The sequence below is a fragment of the Lepisma saccharinum genome, chromosome 25 (assembly GCF_977018435.1).
Source record: "Lepisma saccharinum chromosome 25, izLepSacc3.1, whole genome shotgun sequence".
Lineage (NCBI taxonomy): Eukaryota > Metazoa > Arthropoda > Insecta > Zygentoma > Lepismatidae > Lepisma > Lepisma saccharinum.
The window spans coordinates 12,102,953-12,125,699 of NC_139253.1; the positions used below are offsets into that span (position 1 = coordinate 12,102,953).

A 22,747-nucleotide genomic window follows, 5' to 3' on the forward strand; every position below is an offset into this window, starting at 1 on the left:
TTGTGGTGTCTGCAAACAAATGAAAAAACTTTAGTATGGTGGCATAGGCTGAATGCATGAAAAGCATTAACAAAAGTGCATTTCATGTGTGACACTTTAAAAATGTAGCAAATTTGGACTTCATTCGTCTGTGAAGCTTACAGGCTGCAGATGTTAGTAACTTTTATTGGTGAAATGTGCAAATTATATGCATTCAAAAACATCTAAACCTTAATGCAATTAAAAACAACAATAATATCCATATTATTCATTTTGTTATTTACATGGAGTTGGACCACTTTTCGTGGAATGCCCCTGTTGTGAATCATCAAAATATAAATCGCACCCACAGACAAAGACAATTCCAAAATTCATGGCAACTATGTAAGACTGAATACAGACGTAGTTTCATGTAGAGCAACAGTGATGGAATCGTAATTTTGACTTCCGACGTTGCCATTGCAAAAGTAATTTTATGTTTTTGAAAAAATGTAGTGAAAATATAAACTGTTGCAAGTTTCTAGAGTTATATTTAGTCCAGGTAACATCCTTTGCCAAAATTAAATTAACATTTATTCTTGTGCACTACGTAGCATAAATATACCATCACAGAATTCACAAGGATGACTGTAGAATGTATGGAAAAGTCTCAATGTGGACCTCAACAGACAAAAGCAATGCTGGACCATTGGTATGTGGCAGAAAAGTCTTTTTGATGTTCCAAATTCTGAAAAAATACATCTGTTCAAATTCCTTCTATGTGAATCTTCTGCATCCTCTTCTTTACTTTCACTCGGTGTAGTTTCATGGCACCATTATCATGTATTCTGTTACATACGTATATCTAGACCAGTGTTTCTCAACCGGCGGGCCACAGCCCGGTGCTGACATCGATTATACCGGGCCATAAGAGGTTCTCCTGGAATTTGTTACTTTAGTTTGCACAGCACTACTCACTAACAAATACAAAAATACATACTGTGCACATATAAATATTTGGCATGTGAATATGATACGTGTTTCATCAACAATTTGATGCCCTTCTGCAGCTTTCCTTGTTCAGCTGACAGAATTGATGAGTTACAATGCATAAATATTTCCTGAATAAAGTTTTTTCCCAAACAACATGATTAAAATCAAATTAATAATATAGTTATCATTTGTCCAAGTCTAATAAAACAGTAATCGATTCCCCAATTAGTATAAATTGGAATTTTTGGGTGTTCAAACTGCAACATGTCAATGACAATCACCAGTTACTAAATTAATTTAAAGATGGCATGAGGGAACTACAAGATTTCATCACATTATAATTTTAATTTGACCACAAGCCTAGGCATAATAGAACTATAACTCTTTTTTATTATGATAATTTATTTATTACCATTTTATTTCAAGGGTACATATTAATTAATGTGTCAAGTTTTAAAAAAATAGAAATATATTTATCAGTTAAATTGTTGGGATAGGGGCTGCAGTCTCACGAAAGTTGAGAACTACTGATCTAGACACCAGTGAACACAAACAACTCAAGGATTCACTTGCATGTTCTAAGAGAGAACTGTAAACAGATGGAATTTTTTTCAGAATTTGGAATATTGTTGCAGTTCTAACATATGTTTACATGTTTGCATAATATTTATGAGTTATATACAAACAGAAAAGCAATATTAAATTAGATAAATAACACCTATGTATACTTAACCTTGGAAACTGTTGTTACATGCAAGATTTATAATTTATTTAACATAACAGCATAAAAAATAGTTATGGTACTATGGTTATTTTAATAGGCAGTTCATATACTGCACTATGTTTACTTACCTTAAATTAACTCCGAACATAAAACGACAATATACATAACGAATTATCAGGCAAGAAAACTGAAGACAGCATACAATTCTCATTGCATACTTATCAAGAGTTGCAAAAAAGATGGCTTTTTACTGCAATTTCAATTGTGAGTTTAGAGGTTCTTAATACCACATTTTACAGCTAGCTACATAATTTTACATGGTGTAGTAGCCAAGAGACACATACTGGCTTGCCTTTATTTACTAATTTGATTGACTTACATGTGTACGTGTGTCTGCCTATCCAACGGCTGATGGCAGGGGGAGGCTAAACTAAAAATAATTCACGCACCAGCCCCTTTTTCTCAGGAGCCAGCATTTTTTTCTCTCTTGCAAATACGGGCTAGTTAAGAGATGAATCCAACTAAGATAAGCTATGATCTTAAAACATTTAATTTATTAATTAATACAAGATTGGGTTAGAAGTAATCAATTCTTGTGCTGGAGTGGCCTTCATAAAGAAGGCTTAACCAGTAACAACATGAATAACTATGTAATACATTCTAATGTATGGTGGTATCTTCCATATTGCTGCAGATTTAAAATTCAGCTAGCAACAGTGCAAAAATTTATAGTGGCATGTTCATTTTTCTGATTTAATAATACACGTGATACAGAAACACATATTGTACTAGTTATTTAAGAAAAAAAGTAATGCAAATGTCAATAAGTGAACTCGAAATATTACAAATAAAAATATAACAATTTCAAAATTCAGGTGCCACGGCATCCAGTCATCCTGTACTTTTCTACCCCTGGCTGAAGGTAATATCATTGTTTTGTACTTAAGAAGTGCCAGTGGAGGTACACTGCATAGCAGTTCAGATTCCATTATAAAACTGTAGGTTTTCATCCATGCACAATGAAATTTTACAAAATGGGATAAGTTTGAAAGAAAATATGTAAAAATCTCTAAGCCTCCAATTTTGCAGTCAGTGATCAGTTTAACATGAAAAATACAAGAGTCACTTGACATCCGTACTTACATTGGTAGATATTTACACTAAAGCAGAAAAGTGTTCTTTAGATGCTTATGAGAAGGAATAAAGTTATAAGATTTGTTATCATTAGAAGAAAATGAAGCTTCAGTACAAAGTTTGATTAATTTTCAGTTTTTCAGATAATAGTAAAAAACGGCACTTCATTAACTTGCCAACATTATATGAATATGTCCTCTTTGGTAAAAATTTGGAAAGTAATAAATTTAATAAAAGAATCAGTTTCAGATACTGCATGTCGTGGATATTTTACACTGAAATTACCAATAATGGAAACAAGATATAATAAGACCGAGCATATTATTGTATTCTAATGGTTGAGTAACAGGGACACTAAAGAAAATAAACATGTGACAAAGCCAACATCTGGTGTATGAAGACAGGCTGAAAGTAGTATACTGGATGGAGTTAGATTACCGTATTGACGTGTGCAGAGTAACAACGGGTGCTCACATTGAGCATTTGCAAGTTTACTTCACAATAACCATTGGCATTTGAACTTGGACACTTACATTACATATGTGTGAAATTCTATCTTATTTTGACAATTTATGAATAAAATATAACGAGTTGAAATCTTTCACATCATTTTGAAACACAGTGTATGTCCATTTGAAAAATGTGCGCTTCAAAATTCATCTATAAAAAAATAAACACACTTTGACGAAGATACAATACTCATATTGCAATGAAATTTGTTTATGTAATACATTCAAATGTATAGAAATGAACAAAAAAAATAACTGAAATATCTGCAGTTTTGGAGAAATGATCTATTGTGCAATACTGGTATATACAGCCATCCTGAACCATTTACACTGAGTAGTACATATATGTAGCTAAAGGTTAAAAAGTTCAGGGTGTACATAACGAACGCAAAACACATTAAGAAGATATGGAAATATTGAACATATCTGCAAAAGAGAGTACAAAACCAGAATCATTCTAAAAACAATAAAAAAATTGAAAAAACTAAAACACATTCATCCTCCAACATGGATCACAGGAAGTTGGAAAGATAATACAATGTACGTGGGCAAATCAAAGAGTAAGTTACACCCGAGCTGTGTTCCTGCATTAAAAGAGAAAATAATCACCCTTGGTGGCAGCACTGTCCAGAATGTATTCTCCCCATACCAGAAGCAGCCATGCTGAGGTTGCTTTAATATGAGAGTAGTCACCGTGTCAGTATGGTGTGTTGTACTGTGTTGTCCACCATTGAGTTGTGCTCAGTCCGATTTTTGTGGACACGAAGGCATAATGAGAGTGAAATCCATCACCAAATTGTCGAGGTGTATGGTGAGAATGCAATGTCACACTCCATGATCAGGAAATGGTGTCAGATGTTCGAAGAGGAAAGAACGAATGTGAACGACGAGCATGTGTCTGGCAACCTGCAACTGGAACACTATCAACAAAATGGAGCATGTGAATGCAATCATCCTTGCCAACCACCACATGAAAATTAAGAGAGATTGCAAGTGAACTGAACATATCATACGATAGTGTGTCTATGCTGATTCATGACCAGTTGGGTGTATAGTAAACTGTGCTCTCACTGGGTGCCGCGTTTGTTAACAGATGAGCACAAAAGTCAACTCATTTGAAATTGAACGGAATTTTTACACACAAGAAATAAAAAAACTGGTCACACTATTCAAAAAGTGTTTGGAATACCTTGGTGACTATGTCGAAAAAAGTTAAATGTTCATGCATTTTTGTCCAATAATTATTTTCTTTCTAATATATTTTGTTTGTTGTATACAAGGGGGGGGGGACTTACTTTTTGATCTGCCCTAGTAGTATGTTGTGAATACAAAATTTGCCACATTCAGGTGGAATGTGCCATACTGTCTGCCAAATTCAGGCAGAATGTGCCATACTGTCAAAATGAAATGGCATGTTGGAACATAATGAAAGCTCCAAACCTTGCAGCAAGTGTTGATGCATGAGATGTGTCCAATGTGAAAAGTTAAGATGACTTACCTGCAGGATGGATGGTATGAGGAATACAGGATGCCCAATGCTTTGCTTGGGAGGGTGAAGTTTTGTTCCCATTTACCCCATACCACTCCTCTTGACACATGCTACAAGGTTCCAGGTGAACCAGGATCTCCCTATCTGGGTCAACAGAGTAGATGCCACCACCAACTGAATCACTGTCTTTAATGCACACATGACTTGGGACTCAACAGAACTGAGCATCGGTACCAGTAGACTAGGATGCAAGCTAATGGAAAAATGCACTATGCATATCAGGACTTCTATTTAGTGCTCCAAAGCAAATTCCAATATCCTCAGAATGGTACACATTTCTGCCATGACAATGAAGTCAAGACCAAATGATCAATCTGATTTGGAACTATCTGTATAATATACAGTAAAACTGGGGGTACTTGGATCAAAGCTCTAAGAATTTCTGCTGGTATTATACCAATGTTGTGACTACTTTGTTAATATCAACATGAAGTCAATGTGGGGTGCAGCATATACTCAGGTGGGAATAGGCACAAGGAGTGGCGAAATGACTTGGAAGACCACTGACAATCCAACAGTCTCAACTGCCTGCACACCGGAAGACTTGGTAGTTACACAGGATGTTATCGATCAATATCCAATTGTTTCAAGCCTCAAACTATGTTTGAACAGGCATTGAACAAAGTAGACAAAATATTATCCTGTGATACAATGATGCTTATGAGGCCTCCACATATTACGAAAGAATGGGGATTGTGTGAAATGTACCAGAATAATCTCAAGGATGCAAAGCCAAGAAGCATGGGCAGAGGAATAAATAACACAATCATCATGCTTCGACCTAACGAGAACAAGAAGACAACGAAGACAGAAAAGGATCATCCTATCAGCACCCAAAGATCTATGAAACAGAATAGTGAGACTGCCATGTTCATTCTTGGTTGAAACCAAGATGGTATACTTCATTCACAAGGCGATTCATCAATATCAGTCAGAATCAAAATGATGGGGACACTTGACACATTGTTTTCTCAGAAAGACTACTCAACTAAACAGTTGATTGTTGGTTGAACTGGAAGAAAGGCTGAGATAAGATAGTTGCCGATATACAGTAGTGGGAATGTGCTGGAGTGGGAATGTTCATAGCTACAGCAAACAGCACAACACTGCAAATACTGGCCTGAGGCATGCAACTCTCCTGCAGCTAACACGTTATCAATGTGTAACTCATAAAAAAATCTACATAAAAATAGCTAAATGGCCACAGATACCCCCCCATGAGTGGAGCAGCTTAAGGCCTGGAAAAGAAAATAGTTATCAAATATTTTATTGACAAAAGCATATTGAATATGTTCTCCAAAGTTACCAGGTGATCAAGTATGGAAAAGTGACAAGAAGGAGCCAAGACTTCAAGATCAAGGTCATAAAATCATTTTCTTATGTTCCATTACTTTGAACACAGGTAGACAGAGTAATGGAACTGCACCTAGACACTGTGGTGTAATCTTGGCTGGGCTTCAGGATGGGAATAAAGAAAGAAACCTTCCATCCACGCAGTGGTGAAGGAATCTTCAAAAATTGCTTACCAGTGACAGGGAGATGGCACAACATCTCACAAGTCCCAGGAGTCTCATATTTCTGTGTCACTCAAATTCGAAAGCTGTTGTTCATCATTATCACTACAGAAATTGAGAGGATAACATTATACACATAGTTTCTGACATTAAGAAACCATGATGAAGCTGGCACCTAGAACCTGATGCAAAATGCTGTGCCAGTATATTGGCAATATGACCAGGATCAGTGTCTCCGACATCATTTATGTACAATGAAATTATGGATTGTGGGGAGAAACCATCTTGGATTCGGTAAACCATCATCCACACGTCTTTAGCATGATTATGCCTGTCAGAAACCTTATTTGGTTTCAATTGTACTCGATTATGTGAGAATTTAGTCGCAAACTCTCACAGCAAGCACCAGCAACTCTACTTTCGGTTGCTATACGAGGAAACCAACACACTCAAAGCATCGCATAGTGAAGGATGAAATCTGGGTGGAAATATGGTCCACAACACTTCTGGAAAAAGCTCAACCTTCTACAGCTTTTGAGCTTTGAAAATAGAAGAGCCCAGTCAAAAGCAAATGCACACACACACCAGCAGAAACCATTAGCCAATGTGTGCCTTCATGAACGTGTATACAAGATGACAAAGACAAATAATTTATTCATCATATTATAAATGAAAGCTCTCAAACATGGTTCCTAATTCATTACAGATAATTTTAAATCTCAAAGTACTTTAAAATTTGTAAGTTTTAAAACACATCAAAAACACTGGCATGTAAGGAGTTGGGGCAAAGATGATACGTATAGGCAAGTGATGAGTGTTTCCAGAAGCAGGATGGCTGCATCCAAATTGGAGCACCTCAAATTACATAATCAGTGCTGCCAACTGCCAACATGCAATGTAAAATAAACATAATTCATACCGTTTGACATCTGTTTGTCACTATTAGTATTTTGAAAAATAATAAACAAAGCAGGATAAATGAATTTGTTTTAGTTGTATATGGAATGTTCATAGGTTGTATGAAGTGTAGTACAGCATATGAATAACTTTAACAGAAATTTTGAAAGGAAATATGATTAACAGAGAATATGTCTTATTAGTATTGCTTCTTTTGACAAATCCACTCCTCTTGTTTAATGTGGCAATATAACTTTCATTATCATCTCCCCACCAGGAATGCCATTGTACTGAAACATTGCTTGCCTTCATCATAAGACCATGCTTTGCCACTGATGACTGACATATACTGTTTCCAACATGTCCATTTACATGCATGTGTGTACCTAATGCAGAACAGACAGTTGCAGCATTGGGTCGCATCGGTCCAAAGCTGGCATTAACAGTCCACAATGGCTGCGTGGAACTCTTGGGACCATATGGAACTAGTTAGGCTTCACAGTACCATAGGCATGTGGAATGGAAGCACATACAGCATTTGGAAGACACAGCCATTTGATGGCCTGTAAAATAGTTGCAGAACTTGAAGGAAAAAATACAACCTGCATGTCAAAAGTTCACCACATAACCCACAGAGCCACCAAGCCAATGAAAGAAAATATACACCCACAATGATAGGAAAGTGGTCAGTTCCATGAAGATTCCGATGCACGCTACAAGACAAGTACAAAGCAAGACTTGTGTTACAAAAGAAGAGATTTATTGAAGGAAAATCTCATATATAGTGGTAATAAGTTGGTTCAAAAAGTAGGTGATGGGAAAATTGTTGTCCTCATCCTCGGAGAAATGATCACGTCACATCTCCAAAGCAACTCTTGATATTTCATGTTCTCTTTTTTGTTCATATGCAACATATTACAACTATACATTACAAGTATTGTACATTTGTCAAAAAACTGTATTCTTAAAAGCACTGTCACTACAGGTGTTAAGGCCATGTACTTTTTGAATTTGCAGACATGTACAAAAAACTTACTGCGAAATGAAGCTTTATATTTTTATATTTTTGATCATCTCCTTCAAAAAGACGGAAAGAAAAATAAGGTAATTTTATACCACAGTAATCCTTCAGCAAGTCACTAAGGCCCCAACAACAAACCAAAGTGAATGCCTAGAATCATGTTAAACCCTGTTGGTACTTTCCTGAGAAAGTATTACATCATTATTAGAAATCGAGGCATTTGGAGATAATACTGATGACAGCGTAAAAGCAGCAAGCAGCAAAAAACAAGACTGTAGTTCACATGCTTAAACTACACACAACTGTTCACCAACTGTTGAGATTTCCTTGCTACCAAATGGATCATATGAACAAAACTGATAACCTAGTCCGTTATTGTGTGTGTTTCAGTGATGAACATTTTCATGTTGAAAAAAAAAAAGCACCTTCTCAACAACTGAGCAGGTTTACACATACACACAACACACGTGTGCAGATATGTATGTATGTATGTCAAAGTTTGGTTTGAGTCCACTTAAAACTGGGCCTACGGTTTAAAGTGGGATTTGAACTACTATGCAATGTGTCTCCACTGCATACAAATCCCCGTTCCCCTGTATTACAAGGCAGCAGAATTACGAGTATGCATATATTTGCAATTTGGAAATTGTGCAAGGAAAAGGGGGAGGGGCTTTATTCATACTAAAATAACGCACATGTTCATTATTTTAATACGGCCCAATAAAAAGGTTGAGAATGTACAGTCACAGATGTAACCGATCTTGACACACCCCTTATAAAAGTTGACCCACCCTCGCTGGGGAAAACAGGGCGGCAAGAGACGTTAACGTCTTTTCTGGGAAACAGTTGATGTGCATTGCAGAGAAGACAGTCCGAGTCAAGCATTGATACGGTTAGGATCCATGTTACGTTGGTTATTGGTTTCGCAGGCTGTGAAAAACTGTAATTGAACTAACGGCCATAATCTCAGCCAGAAAGAGAGATAGTGTCTAAAGAATAAACTGTGAGTGAACTATAGGCCTGTGCAGTATCTCTACCAGAACCTGTGAAAAGGTTACTAAAGAAGAGAGGCTACATGTTTATTATGAACCAACGACAGGAGGATTAGAAGATTGAAGATGTCGAACTCGTTATCAGCAAGATTTGTGCTTTCCCCCCCAACTCCCCCTAAGTGTTCAACGTTAGTGTTTTTCAGCGTGTTTATCGCCAAGTGAAGTAAATACCTAAGTAGTTACATCGAAGATGTAAGTACTCTGTGAAATAACCTCTAAGAACTAAGTTTGGTCTATCTCAACAAATTCACACCGGAAGCTGACTAATCTGTGTATTCTGGAATCGTTTGTAAACCACAGACGTCAGGTGCCTGGGCCTTTAATAAATATTAATACCGTATTTTGTGGTGTATAAATACTTAGATAGTTAAATATAAAATTCACTGCTGATTTCCTTTTGTGTGGTTGACGTAGTTTGACGACAGAATATAGAAAGTTGTACTAGTAAAAGCAAAAAACAAGAAAAAACAATATACAGACAGTTCTGGGTTGTAACAATCCAACTGACTTTCAGTGGAATCATTACAACACAGAATTGTCCATGACTGCTTCCTACTACCAATGTGCGATCACGCATAAAAAAAGGTTTCCTACATGACGCGTAAAATACATGTAAAACGTAAAGTACAGTGCGTTCAATTTAAAAGTGGTATGGAGCACAAATATACAAGTAAGATTTGTAATAATCTTCCTATGACTTTTGTGAAACTTTTGCTGGTGCCACTAAATTGCTTAGTATATCGTACAAGATTCTTAAAGCAAATGTTGAAAATGATGACCTTGTTCTTGAATACACATGTTAACACATTTTTTCATATTTCTTGCGACATTATGGAGGACATCTACAGTTATACTCCTAATTTCCTCAGTGATGTGGTGCCTCAGCTTTCTAAGGTGCGTGGATTCTGCCTGTATACTTTTTGCTTAAAAAACCCCCACAAGAAGTAGTCTGGACTTTGAAGATCTGGGGATATGGCGGGCCACAGTCCCTTTGAAATAATCCTGTGTCCAAAGAAATCTCTTAACATAGTCTCATTGGAAGTATGTGGAGTTGCGCCGTCCTGCTGAAACCAGCACCGACGTCCCTCTGGTTCCAACATTGCAACAAACTGCATTATAATGTTTTGGTAAATTTCACTATCTATTGTGTTTTCAAAAAATATGGGCCCTACCACTCGCCGCCTGGATATGGCACACCAGACACCAACTTTCTGAGGGTGGAGGGGGGACTCCATGGAAAGATGGGGATTTTCAGAGCTCCATGTTCGATAATTTTGCGAAGACACGAAACCATTCAGGTGAAACCATGCTTCATCGGAAAAGGACACGTAGTCCAACACAGTGATGTCATTCCCATAGAAGTCCTTGAACCATTGACAGTAGTGCACACGATTAGGGTAGTCAATTTCTTTTAATTCTTGAAAAACTTGAATTCGATATGGATATAATTTCAACATTTTCCTCACTGCTGTATGGGCTGATCTTATGGACATTTGCGTCTCCTGGCTTAGGCGTTGTAAAGGTTTGTGGGGAGATCTCGTCATTATTTCATTAACATTAGTCACTCTCTTGTGTTAGTACAGTCCTCCTACGTCGGTGTTTAACGTTACATACAGACCCTGTCTCACGGAATTTATTGACCATTTTCTGAATTGAACTTACAGTCGGAGCACTCTTACCGAACATTTCCGTGAATTTACTGCAGCTTTTTTTGAATGAATTTGTTCTGAAATAGTGTTCAACAATAAAGGCACGTTCCTGAACACTAAATGGCATCGTAGAGGGCAATTTCTCACTCACTCAACTCAACGAAGAACAAACACAACCCAGCAATACAGCGGAACACCTGCAACTAACAATGCATCCGTCCCATCCCTCCCTTCCTCGTCACCCCTTCCCCTTCCCTCTCTTCCGCTACAATAAACTTTTCCTGTAACAATGGGCATAACGGAACGGACGGAACATAACTGACGACAACAACAAAAACAAGACTCAAATATACCTTACATGCCACTTTTAAATTGAACGCACTGTACTTAAACTAGAATCAAGCATATAAATTCAAAGAAAGCATGGCTCTTGCGATGGTTATTATTGTTACGTATAGCAGTTGGCAGGAAAACAAAAAAAAGGCTTTCAAAAAAACTTCCCTTCCAAATTTGTACGTGCCTTATATTGGAATTTTACAAACTGCCATATTCACATCATAATTAGCCTATGCAAGTGTACAATATGCATGAAAAAGGAATTTGAAGCTGTTGCTAAAACTTTGAAATCCAATGCAAAAAAAATTGTCGTTAATCATTATGTTATAAATACAAGTACTAGTGCAAGACATATACATCCAAAAGGTTTCTCAATTTTTAACAGTACGTGAAAGAACAGTTCTTTTTTTAAAATCTGTTAGTGAGGGTGAGGGCGTAAGGTGGCAGCTGTATTAACAATCTTCAGAAAATAATGATTTTGTGCTGAAATATGTAAGAAAATTAAAGTTTAAAATGTAATACCGAGTGTCCCAGAAGTCTTTCCCTGATTACAAACTGTATTCATATCTGCTATATGCAAGGTAGAGAAGTGAAAGTGGTGCCAAAATGTTGGCAGTAGTTTTTGTATTACTAATTTACAAAATTTTCTATGCAAAGTAAATTACCTTGCCAAAACTGATAGAGTAAGTTCTCAGAAATCATAGTAGTATTTAAGACACACATGCACACAACCATGCATGCATGAATGTATGTATGCATGCCATGTTGTCAGTTCATGAAAGCATTAAATACTGAACTATTACTTTGAATATAACTAATTAGTAGGGAATGGATTTCTAGGTCCATACCTACTTCTTTTGCTAGTCCTAGACGTATGCTATTTAAGAGATATTTGCGTTTCATGTTTCAGCACCCTTCTACCGAAATTCTACAGGACCTAAAAATGCCTAAATGAACTATAAATTCCTATAAATGCCTAAAAGCCCTTTTTTTTACTTGAAACCTGCCTTTTAAACTATTTGCTTAACTACAAAATTACTTTTATTAAGAAATACCCTTCATTTCCACCACAAAGATTTGAGTCCCTTGAACGAATCCAAGCGGCAAAAGAAGCAACGCAACAGCAAGGGGTATCAACATGCATGCAAATTTCCGCCATCTTCCAGATGCATCACGCAACTGGAAAAATGTGGAGTGGAATAGGCATTCTCTGTTGTTGAACACTGTACTTCCCACCGAAGGTGTAGCCAAACAAAAATGCGGGCTATTTTGGGCTGAAATTCTAGCTACAAAATAGTTCAGTTGTTAAAACATGGCCGGCATTGACAACCTTAGTGACCAATGATGTTGCCTATTTTCCTTATTGACAAATCAGTCTAGGTGAAAGGGGAAGGTTTGCGCCGGAAACTACAGCTTCCCTAGGTTGTTCATCAAGAAGAGAAGACCACTGCGAACCTGCCTGCAGTTTGAGTTTTTGAGCACACGTTATGCACATATAGACTAATCGGGACTTGCCTTACAATGGAATCCAAACCACGATGTGACTCCAATAGACATCGAATCTACAACCAGGCTTGTCGTGGTCCAGGAACCCATAAAACCTAATGGTTTCTGTTGCGTTACACTGCAGGACCAGAAACTTTTTTCATGCACAATTTAAATTTGGTACAAGTGGCATATTGTTTCAGGAGAAAAAAAAAGGTTCCTGGACCATATTTCAATTGATTAGGAAAAATAAGTTCCTGGCCTGTATTTAAATTGATCCAGAAAAAGATATTCCTGGAGCGTTATTTAAATTCAGCCAGAAAAAAAGTTAATGGACCGAATTGAAATATTTGAACATAAAACAATTCTTTATGGCCTAGAACAAATTAACACTTGCTGATTTTCTCTCCCTGGCGGGAATTGAATTTATTTACAATTCCTGGGCCTTTAACAACCCTGGCATTGTTAAAGATTCAAGAACCTTAACATTATTGGGTTCCGTAACAGGATCAGAACTTTTTCTCGCACAATTTAAATTGGGTCCAACTTGCATGTTGTTTCATTTCAATACAAAACTTGGACCATATTCAAATTGATCTGGGAAAAAGTTTCCTGAACCGAATTTAAATTGATCCAGAACAAGAGGTTCCTGGCCTGTATTTAAATTGATCCAGAACAACAGGTTCCTGGACTGTATTTAAATTGATGCAGAAAAAGAGGTTCCTGGATCGTATTTAAATTGATCCAGAACAACAGGTTCCTGGACTGTATTTAAATTGATGCAGTAAAAGAGGTTCCTGGATCGTATTTAAATTGATCCAGAACAACAGGCTCCTGGACCGCATTTAAATTGATGCAGAAAAAGAGGTTCCTGGATCGTATTTAAATTGATCCTGAACAACAGGTTCCTGGACTGTATTTAAATTGATGCAGTAAAAGAGGTTCTTGGATTGTATTTAAATTGATCCAGAACAAGAGGTTCCTGGACTGTATTTAAATTGATCCAGAACAACAGGTTCCTGGACTATATTTAAATTGATCCAGAACAACAGGTTCTTGGACTGTATTTAAATTGATGCAGTAAAAGAGGTTCTTGGATTGTATTTAAATTGATCCAGAACAACAGGTTCCTGGACTGTATTTAAATTGATGCAGAAAAAGAGGTTCTTGGACTGTATTTAAATTGATCCAGATCAACAGGTTCCTGGACTGTATTTAAATTGATGCAGTAAAAGAGGTTCTTGGATTGTATTTAAATTGATCCAGAACAACAGGTTCCTGGACTGTATTTAAATTGATGCAGAAAAAGAGGTTCCTGGATCGTATTTAAATTGATCCAGAACAACAGGTTCCTGGACTGTATTTAAATTGATGCAGTAAAAGAGGTTCTTGGATTGTATTTAAATTGATCCAGAACAACAGGTTCCTGGATCGTATTTAAATTGATCCAGAACAACAGGTTCCTGGATCGTATTTAAATTGATCCAGAACAACAGGTTCCTGGACTGTATTTAAATTGATGCAGTAAAAGAGGTTCTTGGACTGTATTTAAATTGATCCAGATCAACAGGTTCCTGGACTGTATTTAAATTGATGCAGTAAAAGAGGTTCTTGGACTGTATTTAAATTGATCCAGAACAACAGGTTCCTGGACTGTATTTAATGATGCAGTAAAAGAGGTTCTTGGATTGTATTTAAATTGATCAAGAACGAGAGGTTCCTGGATCGTATTTTAAATTGATCCAGAACAACAGGTTTCTGGACTGTATTTAAATTGATGCAGTAAAAGAGATTCTTGGACTGTATTTAAATTGATCCAGAACATCAGGTTCCTGGACTGTATTTAAATTGATGCAGTAAAAGAGGTTCTTGGACTGTATTTAAATTGATCCAGAACAACAGGTTCCTGGACTGTATTTAAATTGATGCAGTAAAAGAGGTTCTTGGACTGTATTTAAATTGATCCAAAACAACAGGTTCCTGGACTGTATTTAAATTGATGCAGAAAAAGAGGTTCCTGGATCGTATTTAAATTGATCCAGAACAACAGGTTCCTGGACTGTATTTAAATTGATGCAGTAAAAGAGGTTCTTGGACTGTATTTAAATTGATCCAGAACAACAGGTTCCTGGACTGTATTTAAATTGATGCAGTAAAAGAGGTTCTTGGACTGTATTTAAATTGATCCTGAACAACAGGTTCCTGGACTATTTAAATTGATCCAGAACAACAGGTTCCTGGACTGTATTTAAATTGATGCAGAAAAAGAGGTTCCTGGATCGTATTTAAATTGATCCTGAACAACAGGTTCCTGGACTGTATTTAAATTGATGCAGTAAAAGAGGTTCTTGGATTGTATTTAAATTGATCCAGAACAACAGGTTCCTGGACTGTATTTAAATTGATGCAGAAAAAGAGGTTCCTGGATCGTATTTAAATTGATCCAGAGAAAAGGTTCCTGGACCGCATTTAAACTGATCCAGAAAAAACTTTCCTGAACAGTATTCAAATTGATCCGGAACAAAAGGTTCCTAGACCGAATTTAAATTCATCTGGAAAAAGGTTCTTGAACCATATTTGAACTGATCTGGAAAAATTGTTCCTGGACTGAATTGAAATAATTTACACATAAAAAGATTCTTTACGGTCCAGAACCCATTTATCCTTGTTGAATTTCTCTCCTTAATCGGAATTGAATTTATTTAAAATTCCTGGTTCATAACAACCTGCCTATGACCTCTTTGTTAAAAGGCGACAATGTTATCACTACTCCTAGGGAAGAACCAAACCCACCTTGGGAATGAGGTGCAGTTGCATTTATGAAGTTTGCACAAATAACTTCCACAGCTTACAGAGGTTAGTTCTCCACTGGCACTTCTAGCTTGTAACGATCACATTGGAAGTTAATGGATTGTAACAACCCAGAAGTGTCCATGACTGTACAAGTGCCCCCTCACAGACTAGAAGAACTTCGCCACGGAGAACATTGAAAAGCATATGGTGGTGCAGTACTTCAAAATATGATGTTTTTACATTGGGTAAATTGTATATTTTTTATAATCAAAGAATAGTATTCATTGCACTAAAAATAGTAACATTTGTATACAAATTGCATCTAAAACCAGTTATTTCATAACAGCCTATTAATTTATTATAAGCATCTAAAAATCAGTTCCCTACTAATTAGCAATATTATACATTACATAACATCTTAGTAGGTTCAATATTTTAGTGTACACACTAATTATACCATTTTGAACAAAAATGGAAATTAATCATGAAGGTGGTGCTCCTTTTTATATATGCTACTCCACTAAATTCAACACTATCTTATCTAACAATCTGTCATTTAAAGACCTACGAAAGCTAAAAAGTGAAAGAAATGATGCAGAATGTGCAGAAAACATGTTTCCTGCTGTGTCTTCCCCTGCACGACATCATTTATATTAAATTTAAAGGCACTAAATTCATAACATATGTCAACCTTAGGGCTTGTAACATCAAAATGTAAACTTAAGATTTAGGAATTTTTCACTCTACAAAGGTATGTAGAGATGGTGCAGTAAAATTAGTGTTGAATTGGTGTGGAATGGCCATACACTGTTATTCACACGGGAAGAAAAAATTACAAATTTTAATTTTGAAGGTCACTAGTAATGATTTCACATTTAAAAACCTTATTTCCTCTTATAAGTATATAACAGCTTTTGATATATATATATATAAATAAATAAATATAATTTCAGAGCATCTGTACGCTTCTCATGATGAGAATGGCAAATGATAAAAAAAATGTATATCAGAATCAGTCCAAAAATAAAAAGTGAATGCATTGGAATTTATAAATTTTGTCACAGCACTAGAAAAAAATATATTGTTACTTAAACAGAGGTCATTATAATAAGTATATTGGTGTGAAATCTATAGGGAACACAGATTTCTTGAATTTCTACTTTTGGCATGTCATTAGAGTACAGAGATTTTCACTTGAGCACCACAACAGTTCCCACAGACAATGATATAATAAGAGTATTGGATTGAGACATATCTGCTCGCCATCACATCAAGAGTGAGCGGTATTAAATCAAGTAAACTGAGCAGTTGACACTCAAGCTGGATCTGTCAAATATGGAACACGAAGTGAAATGATTACCTACAGTATATTTTAACATGATGGGATATCATTTTTGTTTAGGACTGAACTGATAACAATGTATCAGAAAGTAGCAAATACGTTTGCGAAAAAATGTTGCACAACACATTTGCAGTTTAAATATGGTGGAAATTATGCAATCATTGTGAGAAGACAATGATTACATCATGTGAAATTATGAGCATTTTAAAGCAAATCTCGTAAATTGCAACAATATAGTTCCAATGGAAAACTTACATGTTAAAATTTGTAAATATTCTGAACTGCTTTGAATTGCTACAATTTGCAAGTATCAGTAGCAGTAAAAATCAGTAAGAGTACAAAATTCAGCTCAACCTTATTTTAGATATTTCCTTAGTCCATGAATCTCACGGAGAAAGAATATAATCAGGGGTAGACAAATAAAGGGCACCTTGTGTCTGAATTTTTAACTTCAGTCCTACTTATTTTTCTAATATCTTGCATTCTTGTGTTGAAATCAACTTTGCACCATTAACTTTTTTTAATAATAAGTACAGTACATGTTTTTTAATGTTTGTGTGTTTTCTGTATCACGTGTATCATTACATCAGAATAGTAAACATCCCATTATAAATGTTTGCACTATTGTTAACTGAATTTTAAAATCTGCAGTGACATGATAGAATTGGCTATATATATTAGAATGTATTGCATAGTTATTCCTACTCCTAGCAGTAGAGCCTTCTTTCGAGAGGCCACTCCCGTCCAAGAATTAATTACTTTTAATCCAATCTTGTATGATAAATTAAATATTTTAAGATAAAATTTCAAAATTTGTAGCTTTATTCTAGTTGAATGCATGGTTTCTTAGACCATATTAAAAAAAATAGTGGCTCCTGAGGGAAAAAAGGGCTGGCACCTGAATTATTTTTAGTTTTGTCTACCTGTGAACATAATTATCACATTTATCTTATTTTTTATTTACCTCCCCATGGTAAAAACACAAGTTTACATGTCTTTTACCTACAAGTCTTCTGCATTACATTGGATTCATACTTTCATAACAAACTGACAGATTAATTTCATTTATAATGAAGACTTCCCTTGTCTTAAGTACTCACCCCAGTAGCTTTGTGTATTTTATAACCGCACGGCCTAGAAAAAGTCACTAGACATGTAGATTGTAATGGGAACTAGTGTTACAGTGGCTACAAAATCATAAAAACAAATTCCCTGATGTTTTTAGGTTTTCCAGGGCAGGATCCAATTTTCTTCAGACTACAGCCATTAGGGCAATTTATTTATTTAGTGTGCAATGTCAATATATTTTAGCTTATGCTACACTTAGAATCCCACATAATCAAGTTTATAAAATATTCACTCCACATGTAAAAGCGATAAGAAGGGATACTGAATAGAAATTGACTCTTGGAAGGGAGTATCAGGGCACATGTTGACTTATGGTTAATAAAGATTATTTTAATAAAAATTCATAACAATTATAGCAAAAAAAATATAATTGCAGTAAAATTTAGTAATAGTATCTGTATTAATCATAATATATACCCAACACAACCTAAAAACTGTAAAACAAAGTGAGAAATTACAATAGGCACTTACTATAGTAAATTTCTACGTGAAAATGGCTCAAAACACGATCTTTTCCTCGAGTATTTGATATACAATTTCTACTGTAACTACTGGTAACACTTAGGATATCAAATTGAAGTTCAGTTTGTCCACAATAAAATTTTTAATGTCTTACATGTCTTTTTTCTTTGTTTAAAAACTACTTTTAGTGCACTACTACAAAAAGGTTGATTCTCTAGAGAAACAGTAAATTTTCCTGACATTCCCAGACTGACAGACACCCTGAGTGCATGGAAGTGTACCCTCTCAACAGAAAACCCAAGATAATCACTAAGTTATCAATGCCATTCAAAGTGTAGAATTGGTTGTATAAACAAAAAAGGCAACGCACGGTATTATTATGCCAGCTTTCATACAATATTACAATACACACATCTTAAAAATTCACCCCATTCAAGCGACATATTCAAATATCACAGCTCACTACAAATCAGCACCATACAATAAATACAGACAAAATAAGCAGAGTCGATACATGGTGACAAGATCATTCACATGAACAACATTGTGCAGATACTTACCACAATAAATTACCAGTACACATAAACATGCAAATGCAAAAGGTCAAACCACTTACCTTCGTGTTGCTTACATGATCGGCAGGAAGTGATTCAGGCACTGTCTGAAGTGTGGTACGCATGCTAGCAGACATTCTGTTCCCCACACTATGATGGGGAGTTTGTTGGGGTTCTTGTGGAATGGAGTTGATTGTATCAGTGTCCCACGGTGAAACTACACCACTAAGGTGGCCTAGCTGTTAGGCCTAGGACACCTAGTTATCATTGGATGCCCTTCAGAGCTTTCGGGGTAGAAAAATAACCCACTAAACCTATAAAAGATACAGAAAAAGTGAAAGCACAACTTGTAACGAAAAACATATTCGCATATGAAGACAAGTCACATTATACTATCGTTCTAGAAGCATACACATACATTCATTCATACATATTACACAACTGCTAATTTCATGGAGTTATTTAATCATTATCATTCATAAATCCAACATGTTTGTACCCAAATTTGATAATACCTATTGACCTGAAATCACACAACGGTAGCATTTTTTCACTTGTTGACATAACGTAATTAAAAATAAATAGTGCACCTATGAAGCCTCATACCATTGTTTTACTCTTGTAAACATTTGTTTGTCGAATCAGGAGAAAATTATCAATATTACGAATCATTAAAACTTGGACTGAGACAACGAGTAGTATCAGTAACAAAAAGAATCAGATTTTATTTGCATATACTTTTCCATCATTTTGATTGTTTGTGGGTTCCTCAAAAGTGCCACACAACACTTTCGGGAGTAATTACCTTGGGAGTTGTACAAAATTCAAAGGCTGCATTCATTCTGCACTAATATAATGTGGAAAAACTGTATTGTGCAAATTATGTAACACGTATTTTAATAATCTGATGTTATATCTTAATTTTTAAAACTTAAAACTCTGGTAAACTGATGCTTATAATTGGAGTGGCATATTCACCCATTAACATCAATCAATATTTTGAACAACTTTTAATTCTTACAATTTTCAAGCATTGGTATCGGTTGGAATCAATGTAGTATTGGCCCAGTCTTAATCAAAACACACTAAAATTTCTGTAATTCGTACTTCATTATGCCAGACAAGATGCAAGACTGTGTTTCATTTTAGAGTTTAAGTTGTATGAATTTCAGAATATTACTCAATTAGCCTCCAACAGCAACAATTTTCTCCGGGCTGTGAAATTCCCAAATGTCAAATGACATATGTGTAACTCCTTGCATTTCTATTGTGGTTACTGTTCATGACCCTTCAAACCTCTTAAGAAAGAACATCAGCCAGGCTTTGAACTACAACACTAGCCTTATAGCCTTCGCACCAGGAAGTTGAAGAGGAAGGACGTGTTTTCTAGCCGCTCCGTTCTAAGCTCGTGGTAAGCAATGGGGGTTTCGACCGAGACCTGGCGTTGCCGGATTGGAATGTTCGTGGTGAAATCAGGCCTGAAATGTCAGGTGTCTGCGGAATGTAGCTCTGAATCGAAGCAATGTTATTGTGCATATGGTTTAGTGATTTTAGTGCTACTAGTGATAGGTGGTGTGGAACAAAATCCTGGGCCCAGTGATGAAATGGGAGAGATCAAAGCAATGCTGCAAGAACTCAAGGCTTCGAACGACTCCTTAGTTTCCGAAGTTCGGCAATTCGGCACCTCACTCAAAACCCTCGTCACTAGAGTGGACGTTCTGCAGAGAGATGTTGGCTCCCTTACGAAACGTGTGGAGGAACTGTCTCAACAAAATAACTGGCTGGAACAAAGACTGGACGACCAAGAAGACAGAAGCCGACGCGATAACTTGGTGTTATACGGTGTTGAAGAAGGGGACTCGGGAGAAGACTGGAGCCAGACGGAGACGAAAGTGCGAACGATAATTAAGGACAAATTAAACATCGATCTGCAAGAGGATTCCATCCAGAGAGCGCATCGGATCAACACAAACAGTAACCGAGGTCCTCATCCCATCGTCTGTCGCTTTTTGCGATACAAGGAAAAAGAAAAAGTTATTGGATGCCGCAACAAACTGAAGGGAACGAAGATATTTCTGGACCAAGACTTCTGTTATTCCACTCGCAAAGAACGCCAAGGATTACTCGAGCATATGCACCGAGCCCGGAACGCTGGTCACCGTGCGTACATTAGTTATCGCCATCTTGTGGTCGACAACATAAGATATTCCCTGCGCGATCTGCAAGCTGACCCTGGCAACCCTTCTGATGCCCAAAGTGTTGGTCCCCGCCTGGAGCAAAGTGAAAGCGGAGGTCAAGAACCCTCACCCCTCGTTCGTCCAGGAAATCTAGGAATGCAGGATGGAAGGGGGAGCAAGTGGGCAAGAGGTAGCGGTCTTCGAGCTCTTTGAGGACGTCAAGGTAGCCACGCCCAGCGCAACTTGTCAGGTAAGAAGTTTATTTCACCTGTTCGTGTCCCTGCTTTTGTGGAGACGTCAATCAATCTTGCTAGAACTGACCCTTCCAAAACTCTGTGCGACAATGAAAAAAACATAATTAGCATGAACATAATTTATCAGAATCTGAGAGGAGTTCTATCAAAAACCAAACAGTTCTTTTTAAGTGTATTGAGTAACAATTACGACGTGGTCTTGTGCACGGAAACGTGGCTAAATTCTTCAGTTTCAGATTCCGAACTACTCGACGATAGATATAGCGTGTTCAGGTCAGATCGCAACACGTTAGAAACTGGCAAAACACTAGGTGGGGGTGTCCTCATCGCCATAAAGAGAAAATTTAATCCTGTAATGGTCGATGCTCTTTTACACGAACAAAGCATTGGCAGTTTAATTACAAAGTTTAAAACAGAATCTGGTCGCGATTGTTACATGTGTGTAGTGTATATTCAACCTGCATCTCCCGTGGACGTATACGAGAACTTCTTTAGTCATATAACTGCACATTATCCTCTGGGGAGCCCGTTGGTCATTGCAGGTGATTTCAACATCCCTGAAATTAAAAATTCCAACACTGAGTTGCTCACGTTAGGCGCACAAGTGTTGCTCACGTTAGGCGCACAATGTCGGGAACTGAAATATTTCCTCGATTTCAACGACCTCAAAAGCAAAAATTCCATCCAGAACGCCAATAGTAGAACTCTCGACCTAGTCTTAACAAATATTGAAAATACTAAAATATTTCGCCAAGAGCCTCTGGTAAGCGAAGATAAACACCATCCGGCTCTAGGAATAACTTTAACACAAACCATGCCTAAACAAAGAGCTTTAAATCCAAACATCCAAAAATATAATTTCAAGAAAGCAGATTTCATTAATTTGTATCGGAAACTCGAATTAGCTGACTGGGACCAAATAAAAGAATGCGAAGACGTAGATATTGCCGTTGATAAATTTTATGAAATAATCGAAAGCATTTTTAATGAATGTGTTCCACGCTCTCGCTCCTCTGTAAAAAAATCTTACCCATGTTGGTTCACGCGGGAAATTATTAAAAATCTGAAAGCAAAATCACGTCTCCACAAAAAATGGAAACAAAGAATGGGAAATGTAACGCATCACGAAATTAAGTATAAAACCTTAAGAACGAAATTAAAATGGGAGATCAGTAAAGCTTACCAAAACTATATTGAAACTTCAGAAATCAATCTT

The 22,747-nt window shown here is 36.5% G+C and overlaps 1 protein-coding gene across 3 annotated transcripts in view; it reads right to left on the reverse strand.

The window, feature by feature from the left end:
* LOC145978960 (serine/threonine-protein kinase MARK2) overlaps positions 1-22,747 on the reverse strand; it is a 170,531-nt gene that overhangs the window by 137,592 nt on the left and 10,192 nt on the right. For all 3 annotated transcript variants that reach the window (XM_083111994.1, XM_083111990.1, XM_083111991.1), the window contains exon 2: positions 19,163-19,414. In XM_083111994.1, coding sequence (XP_082968120.1) covers positions 19,163-19,237 — 75 coding nt within the window. In that variant the 5' untranslated portion in view covers positions 19,238-19,414. The remainder of the gene's footprint in view (positions 1-19,162; positions 19,415-22,747) is intronic.